The sequence below is a fragment of the Sapajus apella genome, unplaced genomic scaffold, assembly GCF_009761245.1.
Source record: "Sapajus apella isolate SASKATOON/1434 unplaced genomic scaffold, GSC_monkey_1.0 scaffold74, whole genome shotgun sequence".
In the NCBI taxonomy this organism is placed as follows: Eukaryota; Metazoa; Chordata; class Mammalia; order Primates; family Cebidae; genus Sapajus; species Sapajus apella.
This window is the reverse complement of record NW_022437014.1, coordinates 1544636-1560141: the sequence shown is the minus strand read 5'-3', so window position 1 is coordinate 1560141 and position 15506 is coordinate 1544636. Positions and strand designations below refer to the sequence as shown.

General features: G+C 42.0%; 1 protein-coding gene and 1 long non-coding RNA gene across 5 annotated transcripts in view; one reads left to right on the top strand and one right to left on the bottom strand.

Moving 5' to 3' along the window:
- LOC116532003 overlaps positions 1–1113 on the top strand; it is a 16594-nt gene extending 15481 nt beyond the window's left edge. Inside the window, exon 3 of the long non-coding RNA XR_004260669.1 lies at positions 984–1113. This is a non-coding gene — a long non-coding RNA (uncharacterized LOC116532003). The remainder of the gene's footprint in view (positions 1–983) is intronic.
- ZWILCH (zwilch kinetochore protein) overlaps positions 1–15506 on the bottom strand; it is a 42540-nt gene that overhangs the window by 23310 nt on the left and 3724 nt on the right. For all 4 annotated transcript variants that reach the window (XR_004260668.1, XM_032251040.1, XM_032251042.1 and 1 more), the window contains exons 3-10: positions 13670–13765; positions 12090–12208; positions 9001–9200; positions 7773–7843; positions 7273–7428; positions 4348–4419; positions 1370–1463; positions 839–888 (exon numbers count right to left, since the gene is read on the bottom strand). Coding sequence is in view for 3 of the 4 variants with exons in the window: in XM_032251040.1 (XP_032106931.1) it covers positions 839–888; positions 1370–1463; positions 4348–4419; positions 7273–7428; positions 7773–7843; positions 9001–9200; positions 12090–12208; positions 13670–13765 (858 nt within the window). In the remaining variant the exon portion in view is untranslated. The remainder of the gene's footprint in view (positions 1–838; positions 889–1369; positions 1464–4347; positions 4420–7272; positions 7429–7772; positions 7844–9000; positions 9201–12089; positions 12209–13669; positions 13766–15506) is intronic.

Sequence of the window (15506 nt, the reverse complement as noted above, 5' to 3'; positions counted from 1 at the left end):
GTACCTGTTGGTACCAACAGGTACAGTGGCTCACACCTGTAATCCTAGCTCTGGGAGGCTGAGGTGGGTAGATCATGAGGTCAGGAGTTCGAGACCATCCTGGCTAACAAGTGAAACCCTGTCTCTACTAAAAATACAAAAAATTAGCCAGGCATGGTGGCACACACCTGTAGTCCCAGCTACTCGGGAGGCTGAGGCAGGAGAATCACTTGAACCGGGAGGTAGAAGTTGCAGTGAGCCAAGATCACACCACTGCACTCCAAGCCTAGGCGACAGAGTAAGACTCCGTCTCAAAAAAAAAAAAAAAAAAAAAAAAAAAAAAAAAAAATTAAAATATTTATCCGTTCTTAAGGAAAACAATAACCAGTGCTGACATTAAAGATCAACAAAAACTCCCCCTAAATGCTGTCTTGATATACCAAATCCATTTGTGAGGGTACAACATGAAAGATGTCGGCATAACCGAATTTTAAAAGCTATTTCTGGCCAGCGCGGTGGCTCGAGCCTGTAATCCCAGCACTTTGGGAGGCCAAGGTGGGGGGATCATGAGGTCAAGAGTTTGAGACCAGCCTGGCCAACATGGTAAACCCCATCTCTACTAAAGATACAAAAAATTAGCTGGGTGTGATGGCACGCGCCTGGAATTCCAGCTACTTGGGAGGCTGAGGCAGGAGAATTGCTTGAACCTGCGTGGCAGGGGTTATATAGTTAGCCAAGATCTCGCCATTGCATTCTAGCTTGGGGACAGAGCGAGACTCTGTCTCTAAATAAACGAATGAATGAATGAATGCATGCATGCTATTTCTGTGTGTATTTCTAACCAATATTAATTACTTACCTCAGTGTCTTGTTCTGTAGCATCACCAAATCCATCCAGTTTATTTAAGTCTAGAAATTGGCAAAAGTGTATTAGCTCTTCATTTTTCTGCTTTCCAAATTATTTCCATCCTAATCCTATTTTCAAATGGTAAATGGGGTATAAGTGGAGATTTTAGAATATAAGTGGGGATTTTAGCAAATCACTGAACTCTTTGGAGGAGGTTATAATAGACACCCATCAGGTAGGGTGTGAGGATAAACTGAGGTAACAGAAAAGCCCCTGACACATGGCATCAGGCACATGGTAGGTATTCAAAGACTACTGCTTCATCTCTGTTTCCTTCAGTCTCAAATATAAATTAAATCTTATTAATTCTTACAATGACTTAGATCTCTACTGTTAGCAATTCAGAACAAAAGCTGTCCCTCTGACCATAACAGATCTCATAGCTTTGAATATATACCAATCAAAAAGAATATCAAGCCTAAAGAGAAACATATATGAACATATCAAGTATAAATTCTCAATTAATAAAAACAAGTAATACACCATTCAGAAATTCCTGCACAAGTTCAACAGCAGATTTTGCTTCCAGAGGCTCGAGCCATTCAGTTACACCAGTCCTCAAACCATCAGCCAAAACCTACGGGAGATTTAAAAACCCCAAAAACTTGTTAGCAGAAAACACTCTTTTATCAATAAGGATGTATGTTATCACAATGTTAATTGCAGTAACATTTCTTGCGTGTTTATTACATGCCAGGTACTGCTGTGGTGCTTTATATACAGCACGTTACTTAATCCTCATGAAACTCTACAGTAGATATTATTATTCTCATCTCATTAAGGCTAAGAGAGGTTCAGTAACTTGCTCATGGTCATGCAATTAGTAACTGATGGTGCCAGGGTATATACCCAGTGGTCTGATCCCAAAGATGGTGCTCTGAACAATGATGCTATGTGCATAGGTGCCACAGAGGACTTAAGACTGAGGATACTGGGTTTGCCCTGGAGATGCTTGTAACTTTGGTAAAGACAGACAGATAAGACAAATGAAATGGTCTGGGGGTGCATACGTGTAAACAGTAAGTGAAAGTGTATCTTAAAATAATATAAATATGTATGCACATACATACAATATCTCAGTGGACTTAAGCAGTCAAGTAAGGCCACAAGAGCCAGTGGAACAATGTGGAACTTCAGTTGCAACTCAAATGTGGGAGCCATAGGCTGGCAGGAAAATTCATCTATTTTAAGTGTACAATTTAGTGGTTTTTAGTATGTTTACCAGGTTGTACAACCATCACCATAATTAATTTTACAACATTTTCATCACCTCAAAGTGAAACCCTGCACCTACCTATCAGCACTCACTTCTTACTCCCATCAGCCCCTGGCAACCACTAATCTACTTTCTGTAGTTCTTGTCTTCTTATTGCCAAATAGCATTCCATTCCCATTGTGTGTGGATCTGCCACATTTTGTTCATTCATCAGACATTTTAGTTGTTTCTACTTTTTGGCTATTATGAGTAATGCTTCCATGAACATTTACATACGAGTTTTTGTGTAGACATGTTTTTGCATCTCTTGGGTGGAGTTATATTTAACTTTTGAGGAACTGCCAAAGTATAACTGTTGTCCAGAGTTATTTTAACATTCTTGCCAGCAGTGTATGAGGGTTCTGATTTCTCTCCATCTTTGTCAACACTTGATATTGTTGAAAATGAAACTATCTTCTTCAGACTAGATCCTCTTTCAAAACCCCCCATTTCTGTCTGTGGTTCCACCATTCCTTCAATTTCCCAGGCTAGAAATCTCATATTTCACTTCAGTAAGACCTATTTCTTTTTTCTTTTTTTTATTTATTTATTTATTTATTTATTTATTTATTTATTTATTTTTTTGGGGGTGGAGTTTCGCTCTTGTTACCCAGGCTGGAGTGCAATGGCGCGATCTCGGCTCACCGCAACCTCCGCCTCCTGGGTTCAGGCAATTCTCCTGCCTCAGCCTCCTGAGTCGCTGGGATTACAGGCACGTGCCACCATGCCCAGCTAATTTTTTGTATTTTTAGTAGACACGGGGTTTCACCGTGTTGACCAGGATGGTCTCGATCTCTTGACCTCGTGATCCACCCGCCTCGGCCTCCCAAAGTGCTGGGATTACAGGCTTGAGCCACCGCGCCCGGCCCTCTTTTATTTATTTATTTATTTTTGGTGACAGAGTCTTGCTCTGTCACCCAGGCTGGAGTGCAGTGATGCAGTCTCAGCTCACTACAACCTCTGCCTACCAGGTTCAAGTGATTTTCCTACCTCAGGCTCCCCCGTAGCTGGGATTACAGGTGCCCACCACCATACCCAGCTAATTTGTTTATATTTTTAGCATAGATGGGGTTTCACCTTGTAGGCCAGGCTGGTCTTGAACTCCTGACCTCAAGTGATCCACCCACTTCAGCCTCCCAAAGTGCTGGGATTATAGGCATGAGCCACCACGCCCAGTCATCTTTACATTTTTCTAAAGACCATTCTGGGAGTGGGGGATGATAGCATTTCAGTTGAGAAATGTTTTATTTTCTCTTTCCTAGGAATCCATCCTTGGTCCTTGTGATAGAGGAATTCTTAACTAGATCATGTCATTTTCCTGCCCAGGAATTCAAAACCAACCTGGGCAACATAGGGAGAAACCCTGTCTCTACAAAAAAATATTTTTAAAAATGTAAAAACAAAAGAAAAAATGTAGGACAGCAGCTGGATTGTAATTGGCTTTGTATGACAGGTTAAGACATTCGGAATTTCTACTGCATTAAAATGAGGTACTCTCTTGAGATCATATTTGCAGACTAGAGCTAAACTTACTGAAGCACAAAATTCTTGAAACACATGTTCATTAATCTTTAGCATCAATCAAAATCTCAGCTATCAAACAAGCAGCTTATATATGCTTTGTTTGTTTGTTTTTGAGATGGAGTCTTGCTCTGTTGCCCAGGTTGGAGTGCAGTGGCACAATCTCTGCTCACTGCAAACTCCACCTCCCACGTTCAAGCAATTCTCTTGCCTTAGCCTCCTGAGTAGCTGGGATTACAGGCACCCACCACCACAACCAGCTAATTTTTCTATTTTTAGTAGAGACAGGGTTTTGCCATGTTGGTCAGGCTGGTATCAAACTCCTGACCTCAAATGATCTGCCCACCTAGGCAGTAATGCTGAAGTGTTGGGATTACAGGCATGAGCCAACACATCCAGTCTTACATATGCATTTGGAATAAATTGGCAGCTGATCATAATAAAATCAAACATTCCAGCAGAAAAGGGTGGGAGAACTATAGTTAGTAACCACCTAATGCTCCCGTTAATTCTAAGGACAACTACCACAGAAGTAAAATTAAACTGCCCAAACTGTCAGAGCATCTAATGGATACATAACATCTGAACAAACTCTAAAGAACTCAAACCTAAGTAAAAGCAGTAACAGCACATATTTTTATAAAAACATGAGATTTCAGGAAGGGAATTCTAGAAGGATACTCACAAGAAGAAATTTCAGTTCTCTGTAGAGATATTTCAAAGGACCTCTGGGCTCTCCCAATTCCACTTTAATATTCTGAAAGGTTTCCAAAGTCTGTCAGTTTTCCACGACTGTTCCCATCTTCTCTACATTAAGTGTTATACCTGCATTTCAAACTATCCTTCACACATTAAAAAATATATTTCATAAAGGATCAATGAATTGAAAAATTAGGTCAACACATCATTTAGCACATCTTACTGAGAGATACTACAGATTTTGCCATCTTGATCCAATAACCTAAATTAAAACCACTGTATCCTCTTGCTGTGCCACAAACAATTGTACTTATGTGGAACAACTGCCCTCCTCACATGCTCTCCTGCCTTTTCCCAAGGAATTTCCAGGAGGATAAGGCAGGAGAAATTTAAATAAATATATCTCAGGGTTCAGTGATAACTTAGATTATCACAAACCAAAATGAAGTCTCCCATTAAATCTCTTTATTAGACTCCTTCTAACTAAACCAATAGTGTGCTGTCCTAGCCTGAGGCCGACGTCTTAAAACCTAAGATTGCAAACATAAAAAAAGAAAAAGAGCGGCCGGACGCGGTGGCTCACGCCTGTAATCCCAGCACTTTGGGAGGCCAAGGCAGGCGGATCATCAGGTCAACAGATTGAAACCATCCTGGCCAACATAGTGAAACCCTGTCTGTACTAAAATATAAAAATTAGCTGGGCGTGGTAGTGCACATCTGTAGTCCCAGCTACTCGGGAGGCTGAGGCAGGAGAATTACTTGAACCCAGGAGGTGGAGGTTGCAGTGAGCTGAGATCGCACCACTATACTCCAGCCTGGCACCTGGCAACACAGCAAGACTGTCTCAAAAAAAAAAAAAAAGAAAAAGTAACATAAATGCCGATGTATGTCAATTCCTATTACAGGAAAAGTATAAAGAATATAATTATCCATGGCCAGGCACGGTGGCTCAAGCCTGTAATCCTAGCACTCTGGGAGGCCGAGGCAGGTGGATCACTTGAGGTCAGGAGTTCGGGACCAGCCTGGCCAACATGGTAATACCCTATCTCTACTAAAAATACAAAAATTAGCTGGGTGTGGTGGCATGCCCCTGTAATATCAGCTACTTAGGAGGCTGAGGCAGGAGAATCACTTGAACCCAGGAGGCGGAGGTTGCAGAGCCAAGATCATGCCACTGCACTCCCACCTGGGTCAGAGTGAGACTCTGTCTCAAAAGAAGAATATAATTATCCATCATCTTGCCACTCTGAGGGAACCACTATTAACACTATCCAGGCTTCTGTATATACATTTTTTTTAAATTATAGTTGAGATCCCATTGCATAATTTTATAATTTTTCTTTTTTCTTTTTGTTTGATAATAAGCATATCCTATTATTGATATTCAAGATTTTAAAACATGCTTTTAAAGACTGTATAATATTTCATCATGAAATCGATTTTAGGCCAGGTGTGGGGGCTCACGGCTATAATGCCGGCACTTTGGGAGGCCGAGGCGGGGCGGGGGGGTAACTTGAGGTCTGGAGTTGGAGACCAGCCTGGCCAACATGGTGAAACCCTGTCGCTACTAAAACTACAAAAAAAAAAAAATGCTGAGTACAGTGGCTCACACCTGTAATCCTAGCACTCTGGGAGGCTGAAGTGGGGCAGATCACCTGAGGTCGGGAGTTTCAGACCAGCCTGACCAACATGGAGAAACCCCATCTCTTAAAAAAAAAAAAATTAGCTGGGTGTGGTGGCAGAAGAATTGCTTGAACCCAGGAGGCAGAGGTGGCAGTGAGCCGAGATGATGCCACTGCACTCCAGCCTGGGAGACAGAGCAACCAAACTCCAACTTAAAAAAAAAAAAAAATCTGTTTTAAGTATCCCCTACTGAACATTCTGGTTTTGTTTACAGCATTTTGGAAACACAGCTGGATCACTGCACTATTCTTACCCACGAAGCTTTGTTAGCAATTTTGACTAATTTCTTAAGACAGATTCCTAGAAATATAGGCCAGGCGTGGTAGCTCACGCCTGTAATCCCAGCACTCTGGGAGGCCGAGGTGGGCAGATCACCTGAGGTCAGGAGTTCAAGACCAGCCTCGACAACATGGCAAAACTCCGTCTCTACTAAAAATACAAAAATTAGCCTGGCATGGTGGTGCACATCTGTAACCCCAGCTACTTGGGAGGCTGAGGCAGAACTGCTCCAACCCAGGAGGCAGAGGTTAGGTTGCAGTGAGCCAAAATTGTGCCACTGCACTCCAGCCTAGGTGACAGAGTAAGACTCCATCTCAAAATAAATAAATAAATAAATATACAGTGAAAGGGCTTAATATTATGATGATTCTTGATGTGTTACCACTATCTCCACCCTTTTAAGTGTAATAGGGCTAGGCGCAGTGGCTCATGCCTATAATCCCAGCGTGAGCCACTTTGGGAGGTGGAGGTGGGAGGGCCACTTGAGCTGGTTTGAAACCAGCTTGGGAAATTAGGTCTGGTGACATGTGCCTGCAGTCCCAGCTACTCAGGAGGCTGAGGTGGGAGGACTGCTTGAGCACAGGAGTTCGGGGCTGCAATGAGCAACGGTCATGCCACTGCACTCCAGCCTGGGTGACAGAGTGAAACTCAATCTCAAAAAACAAAAAAAAAAACAAAACAATCCCTCTTGAGCCACCACTCAAGACACTTTATCACCAGAAAATTCTTAAGTTGCATTACTATAGGGCTAAGGGCAACTGATAGATCAGATGACCAACAAAACCTTCTCTGGTTGCCCTGGTGACACGTTAGTGGCAAGGTGGCCCTTTTAGAGTTGTCCAGCCTCACAAAAGTGCCGAGGCTGGAAGCATGGCACACCAGCAACAAGCAAGTCAGTCAACACTTAGGAGCCTCATGAACCTGACAAGGAAACGGGGCCCACTCTTACCAGAGCTGCAGTTGAAGAGAGTGGAGGGATTTGAAGAATCTCATCCACAGGACTCCAGGAAATATCCAAAGTGATCGCAGTTTGTGATGCGGTGACTGCATCATCCAAGGCAGAGGACTTACAGAGCTCGTACTGGGCAAAGCCTTTGGATGACACCTGAAAAGATTGCACCCAGCAGACCATTTAGCTGTGCTTCCACATGGCCAAAGGTCCATTACCAGAACTATTTCGATCCTTGTCCCAAAAGAAGAAAAAGCACATATGCCATACTTTTGTCCCAAATGGAAAAATAAGACGGTTCTTTTAAACCACAAAGATTAGCTAACAGGTAAGAAGGTATTTTAATGTTGGTCATTAGCTGATATGAAAATAAACATAAACATTTTCATACTACAGAAAAATATCTAGTCATCTTAGGAATGCAAAAAAACCCTGTACACTAGGAAGGCAGGTTGGTAACAATTTGAAGAAAATAATATGAATAGAAGCAAAACACTTACAGTAGACAAGTGATGCCTTTTCTTGTGTAAATTTTTTAGGTTTTCAAGATTTACAGAATAATTTTTATCAGCTATAGGAAATGAAAGGAAAAAATGTAAAGGCACAACTCAAAATTACATTGTTAGAGCTAGAAAACTGCAATTCCTCAAATTCGGAGTGTACAGCAACTCAACAAAATAACTGTTAAATTCTAAATCACAGGTAAGTGAAATGTTTTTAAGAGAATGAAAGTGGGTTGGGCATGGTGACTCACGTGTATAATCCCAGTATTTTAGGAGGCTGAGGAGGGAGGATTGTTTGAACCCAGGAGTTCAAGACCAGCCTGGGCAACACAGCAAGACCCTGTCTCTACAAAAAAATTAAAAAAAAAAAAAAGCCAGGTGTGGTGGTGTGTGCCTGTAGTCCCAACTACTTGGGAGGCTGAGGTGAGAGAATTACCTGAGCCCAGAAGGTTGAGTCTGCAGTGAGCCATGATCGCGCCACTGTACTCCAGCCTGGGTGACAGAGTAAGATACTGTCTCAAAAAACTAAAAAAAAAAAAAAAAAATTTAAGTGGAACAGCCAGGTGCAGCAGTACTTGCCTGTAATCCCAGCTACTTAGGACGTTGAGGTAGACAGACGACTTCAGGCAAGGAGTTTGAGACTGGCCTGGGCAATATAGTGGGACCCTGTCTCTTAAAAACTAAAACTAAACATAAAATGAGCTGCGCATGGTTGTGCTCTCCTGTAGTCTCAGCTATTCAGGAGGATATGGTGGGAAGATCATTTGAGCCCAGGAGTTTGAGGCTGCGGTGACCTATGAATGCACTACTGTACTCCAACCTGTGCTATAGAGTGAGGCCATGTCTCTAGAAAAAATAAGTAAATAAAAAATAAAGTGGAATGAGGGTCAATACTACCACCAAAAAGACAATTAAATGTCTTGAGATTGGAAACATACTGTCATTGTATTCAGTTTTGTATCTTCCATTGAAAATTTTCAATAATATACACACAGAAATAAAATGAAACCCAAATCAAAGAGGTGTAAGCCTCCTGTCCAGACTTTTGGAGATGTGTTTCTGGAATACCTCCCATGTGCTGCAAGCTACACACTAGATTTATGGTGATTAATGCAAGTTCTGCTTTGTGCACTTTCATCATAACAAAATCAGTTTTCAGTAAAAAACATGAAACAGTAACTATACAAATGAATACACACATACACACACATGAGAGCGCACTCACCTTTACAACTGACCACATATAAGACAATTCCTGTAATGTTGTCGTTTGTTGTGATAAGCTCAGCTCCCAGCCAACAAGTACCTTCAGGATCTGAACTGTCACATCTTACCCAAAGGGGAGGAAGGGCAGTAACTGGCAGATTAATCTTCAAATGGGTCATATTAGGATTGTGAGCCATGGTGTAAAGTCCAATTAACTGTCTTTAAAACAAGGGTAAGAACAAATTATAGAGATTTCCATTCCTAGAATTTCTTTTTTTTTTTTTTTTTTGAGACGGAGTTTCGCTCTTGTTACCCAGGCTGGAGTGCAATGGCGCGATCTCGGCTCACCGCAACCTCCGCCTCCTGGGTTCAGGCAATTCTCCTGCCTCAGCCTCCTGAGTAGCTGGGATTACAGGCACACGCCACCATGCCCAGCTAATTTTTTGTAGTTTTAGTAGAGACGGAGTTTCACCTGGTTGACCAGGATGGTCTCGATCTCTTGACCTCGTGATCCACCCGCCTCGGCCTCCCAAAGTGCTGGGATTACAAGCGTGAGCCACCGCGCCCGGCCCCATTCCTAGAATTTCTTTGTCTTAGAGACAGGGTCTCACTCTGTTGCCCAGGCTGGAACACAGCGGTGTGATCACAGCTCACTGCAGCCTCGGCCTCCTGGGCTCAAGTGATCCTCCTATCTCAGCCTCCCAAGTAGCTGGGAATACAGACACAAGCCACTGCCTCAGGCTTATTTGTATTTTTGTAGAGACAGAGTCTTGCTATGTTGCCCAGGCTGGTCTCAAGCTCCTTGCCTCAAGCAATTCTTCTGCCTTAGCCTCCCACAGGGGAGGGATTATAGGTGCAAGCTACCAGACCTAAAGAGAATTTTCTTTTAAAAAGATATGAGGGGGTCTCACAGAAATAACAACCTAAAAATTAAGTAGCAAGATGTATATTTGTATATTTCGTCTATTAATAGGTTTGCCAGGCAGATCAAAATGCATGCACCAGAAAGTGACAGAGTAAGACAGGACTGGAGCTACTATGAGCAGGGAGCTTCAATCTGGCGAGGGTTGGGGGTTCAGCAGGAGTGGAAGTTCAGTTGAAGTGGAAGAGGCAGGATGTGAGATTCATCTAAAAGTAGTAGGAGTCAATAAACACGAAATGATGCTCAGTCATTAGTCAGTGAGACAGTTAACAAGATTTGAATATGGGCTCTGATTAGATAACGGTAATATAATGATATTAAATTTCCAGATTCTGATCATTGTTCCATGGCTATGGAAGAGAATGTGTTTGTTCACAGAAAATACACAGTGGAGTATTTAGGTGTAGAAGAATACAGTATCTTCACTACATTGTCAATACCTCATTTTTAAAATGGTATGTGTGTGTGTCTTACCACATGTATATAAACACACAGTATATATAGTTATAAACAATGTTGTTATGATAGTTATAACAATATACATATAAAATTATGTGTGAATACACATATAGCAATATACTGCTTTGCATGTTATCTATCTAGAAAGAGACACAAGAGACAGAAAAAGGAAAAGGGGAAGAAAAAGAAGCAAATGCTGCAAAATCTAAGCAATTGGTGACTTTGGGTTAAGGATATACATAAGTTCATGCACTATTCTTGTAACTTTTCTCTAAGTTTGAAAGTATATCAAAATTGAAAGTCACCAAAATACATGGCTTAAATTTTTATTTTTCAAAGACATGAAAACTAAATTTATTACCAACAGATGTCCAAGAGGACTTTACTTGCAAAAAGAGGTAAAATAATCCCAGAAGGAAGGTATGAAAATGCAAGAAGAAATGGAGAGCAAAGAAATAAGCGCATGAATCAACCCACATAAACACTGGCAGGAGAAAATGATACAAATAAATGAACATTTAAGTCGTAGAGAAAAAACAGGCTAAATATGACTAAAATCAAGGACCTGTGAAGGAAGAGACTGATTAAACCTTTAAAATTTCTAGGCCAGGCATGGTAGCTCACACCTGTAATCCCAGCACTTTGAAAGGCTGAGGCGGGCGGATCACCTGAGGTCACGAGTTCAAGATTAGCCTGGCTAACATGGTGAAACCCCATTTCTACTAAAAATACAAAAAATTAGCCAGGCGTGCCTGTAATCCCAGATACTCAGGAGGCTGAGGCAGGAGAATCACTTGAACCTGGGAGGCGGAGGTTGCAGTGAGCCGAGATCGTGCCATTACACTCCAGCTTGGGCAACAAGAGTGAAACTCCATCTCAAAAAAAAAAAATTCTATAGAGGAAAATAAAAACCAGCACATAGAAATAACTTTGTGAACATTATTACAGTAGTTATTAATCTCACATCATTCTGTTAGTATGTATATGACTACATCCGCCAGAACACCTTGAAGACAAGGACATTTTGGTTTTGGAGGCAGGAGGAGGCTGGACAGAGGGAGCTGTACATAGCTACACAGTGGGGAAGTAGGAAGGGAAGCTGGAGAGGTAGCCAGGGGACTTCAAGTTTGTTTCATGGTTAGGTAAGAGAATGGCACCTTGGATGAGATAACTGCTCATTGTACAGGAGAGTCCCACGCATCGCAGGATGTCTACCACCCACGGCCCAGGTTCACTAAATGCCAGTAGCTCCTCTCAGTCACTGTATTTCCAATTCCCCCTGCGTGTGGTACCACTCCTGGTGGAGGACCAGTGGGGCTAGACAATGAAGGTTCCTACGTCATTCTTAAGGAATTGGGATTTTATCATGAAGCCAATGAAGAACCACTCAAGGATTTTAAGTAGGAAAGAAGCTTGGTCAGGTTTTCATTTGAAAAAGAAAGACTGGAGGGGAACCAGATTACATACAAGGAAAACAACTGAGAAACAACAACAATAAATTGGTATGGGAGTAGAGAAAAGGAACATAACTGCAGTATTCTTGGGCATGTCTAGGATACCGATCAGATACTCAAGGAGAACTATCCCTAGTTGGGTATACTTATCAGGGGGTGGGGGAGATGAAGGAGGATATCTGGGCTAGAAGCCTATTTTTTCCAATGTTTATAAGAACATTTCCATTTAAATCCTACTTGCCACTCCTACCCCTATGCTAAGAGAAAACTTACCTTGCCTTCCCAACTGGTAAAGCAAGTGGTCCAACATTTTCGCCAGTAGAGAAATCGGATATGGCAGTCTCTTCAGACTGAAGTTCTTCAATATGACTTGTTTCTTCCTTTTCTGACGGCTTTAAAAATGCTCTTAATTACTTAACCAGACAAAAGAGCACCTAAGATAGCACCTGACTCTTTGCTATGCCACAGAATAAGGACAAGCAGACATAATGTACTTGTTTCTATACCCGTAAGCACAAAAGATTGGGTTTGGGCAAGAATAGCCACAAACTAGCTTGGTACCAAAAAATCTTGCCATCAGGAGCATTTCCACTGTCTTATAAAAAGATATTGTCCTTAGTTGCTAATGGCAAAGGAAGCAACTGATGCCTTTAGAAAAGGAAGTGCTCAATGGTGTCACATGCCTGTAATCCCAGCATTTTGGGAGGCTGAGGAAGACGATCACTTAAGCTCAAGAGGTCAAGATAAACCTGAGCAACGCAGGGAGACCTATGTCTACCAAAACAAAAACAAAAAAAAATCAGCCAGGTGTCCCAGTTAAGCAGGAGGCTGAGGTAGAAGGATCGCTTGAGCTTGGGAGGTGGAGGCTGCAGTGAGCCATGACAGTACCACTGCACTGCAGCCTGGGAGACACAGCAAGACCATCTCAAAAACAAAGTAGAAAAGGAAGGGCTCCAACATGCACAAAATGATTAGCTAAAGGTAAAATACCAAGGAAACCCAGATTTTGTTGGATTTTTCACTCTCAGAACGGGAAGACCTTCTTTCTGGGCTACAACCTTAGGCCCACAGCCCTTACTTTTTGTTTCTATTCCTTTTAGGGCAATCAGCTATTGGTGTTAGTGGGTACCGTTATCCATGTGTTTACAAAACAGTTAAATAGCTCAGCCATGCCAATAATAAGAACAAGGGGGCCGGGCGCGGTGGCTCAAGCCTGTAATCCCAGCACTTTGGGAGGCCGAGGCGGGTGGATCACGAGGTCAAGAGATCTAGACCATCCTGGTCAACACGGTGAAACCCCGTCTCTACTAAAAATACAAAAAATTAGCTGGGCATGGTGGCACATGCCTGTAATCCCAGCTACTCAGGAGGCTGAGGCAGGAGAATTGCCTGAACCCAGGAGGCGGAGGTTGCGGTGAGCTGAGGCCACGCCATTGCACTCCAGCCTGGGTAACATGAGTGAAAATCCGTCCCAAAAAAAAAAAAAAAAAAAAAAAAAAAAAAAAAAAAAGAACAAGGGAGGTTTTACCCCTAGACAAAACTGCTATGTATCCTGATTGCAGTGGTGACTGCAAGAATATATATGTTAAAATTCACAGAACTGAACAACAAAAGAAATGTCAGTGTTATCAACTTACTGATAATTTTACCTGTTTCTTTCTCTTAACGAGGCTACTAGAAAATTTTAAATTGTAAATGTGGTTATTTATTTCTACTAGACAGGACTATACTTACTCCTAAAAGGAGAACCGATTTTCACTGATGCTGATTTTAAAACATGTACATGTTAGATTATTCCCAAGAAACCAAATTTGGTTATAGAGAATTAACCACAAAGCCAAACCACTACTTACCGCTTTTTCCACTATGAATACTATGTCATTTTCATTTAGAATATTTTTCAAAGGGTTTGGTTGGCCTTTGCTGATCAACTGCACTTGGACATCAGCCTGTTAAAACAGGTAACAAGCAATGTTATATATACACTTATATATTTGTACTATCTAAATACATAAAGACCAGTTCTATACAAGTGAATGGACATTTTCCTTAAGAGATCTCTGCTAACTGCAACCTCTGACTCCCAGGTTCAAGCAATTCTCCTGCCTCAGCCTCCTGAGTAGCTGGGACTGTAGAAGCGAGCTACCACACCTGTGTTTTGTTTTTTTTTTTTTTTTTTTTTTTTTTTTTTTTTTAGACGGAGTGTTGCTCTGTCGCGCAGGCTGGAGTGTGATGGCATAATCTTGGCTCCTGCAACCTCCACCTCCCAGGCTCAAGTGATTCTCTTGCCTCAGCCTCCCGAGTAGCTGGGACTACAGACACACGCCACCATGCCTGGCTAATTTTCCTGTTTTTTAGTAGAGCCGGGGTTTCACCACATTGGCCAGGCTGGTCTCAAACTCCTGACCTCAGGTGATCTACTTGCCTTAGCCTCCTAAAGTGCTGGGATCACAGGCGTGAACCATCACACCTGGCCATCTTTCTCATTGCTTTTGAGGATACACACACACACACACACACACACACACACACACACACACACACAAAGATAAATATACATATTACAGCTTCCCAAGTATTTCCCCCCAGCTTGTCTGTTAATGCACACTTTATTTTAGTTTGCTAATCATATCATGCATGTAGGTTTTCTCTCCCCTGTGGAGAGTTTACTTATAAAACACTTAGCACACATGAGATGCTAAATGAGTATATAAAGGTTTATAGCAGCTTTCGTAATGACCAAAAACTAGAAACAACCCAAATGTCCTTCACCTGGTGAATGGATAACCCAACGATGATACATCCATACAATGGAATACTACTCAGAAATAAAATATGAACGGCTAATACACACAACAACATAGACGCACCTTAAATGCATTATACTAATTGAAAGAAGCCAGAATCAAAAGGCTGTGTGATTTTATTTATATGACATTCTGGAAAAAGTAAAACTACAGAGACAAAAAATAGACTAACGTTTGCCAGGAACTAGGGGAGGGAAAAGGGCTGACTGTAAAGTGACACGAGAAAATTTTTGGAGATAATAGAAATGTTCTAAATCTTGATTATGGGGTGGTGACTAAATAATTTATCAGAAGTCATAGAACAGGCTGGGTGCCACCAGGTGGCTCACATCTGTAATCCCAGCACTTTGGGTGCTGGGATTACAGGCGTGAACCATCGCACCCGGAAGGGTTGAGGTGGGTGGATCACTTGAGGTCAGGAGTTCAAGACCAACCTGGCCAACATGGTGAAACCCTGTCTCTACTAAAAATACAAAATTAGCTGGGTGTGGTGGCACACACCTGTAGTCCCAGCTACTCAGGAGGCTGAGACAGGAGAATTGCTTGAACCCTGGAGGCAGAGGTTGCAGTGAGCTGAGATTGCGCTACTGCACTCCAGCCTGGGTGACACAACAAGACTCTGTCTCAAAAAAAAAAAAAGTCACGGAACAGTACCCTAAAAGGATAAGATTTACTGTATGTAAATTAACTTCAATAAACCTGACTTTTAAAAACAGACAATTGGCCAGGCACGGTGGCTCACACCTGTAATCCCAGCACTTTGGGAGGCCGAGGAAGGTGGATCACCTGAGGTCAAGAGTTCAAGACCAGCCTGACCAATGTGGTTAAACCCTGTCTCTACTGAAAATACAAAAATTAGCCAGTTGTGGTGGTACATGCCTAT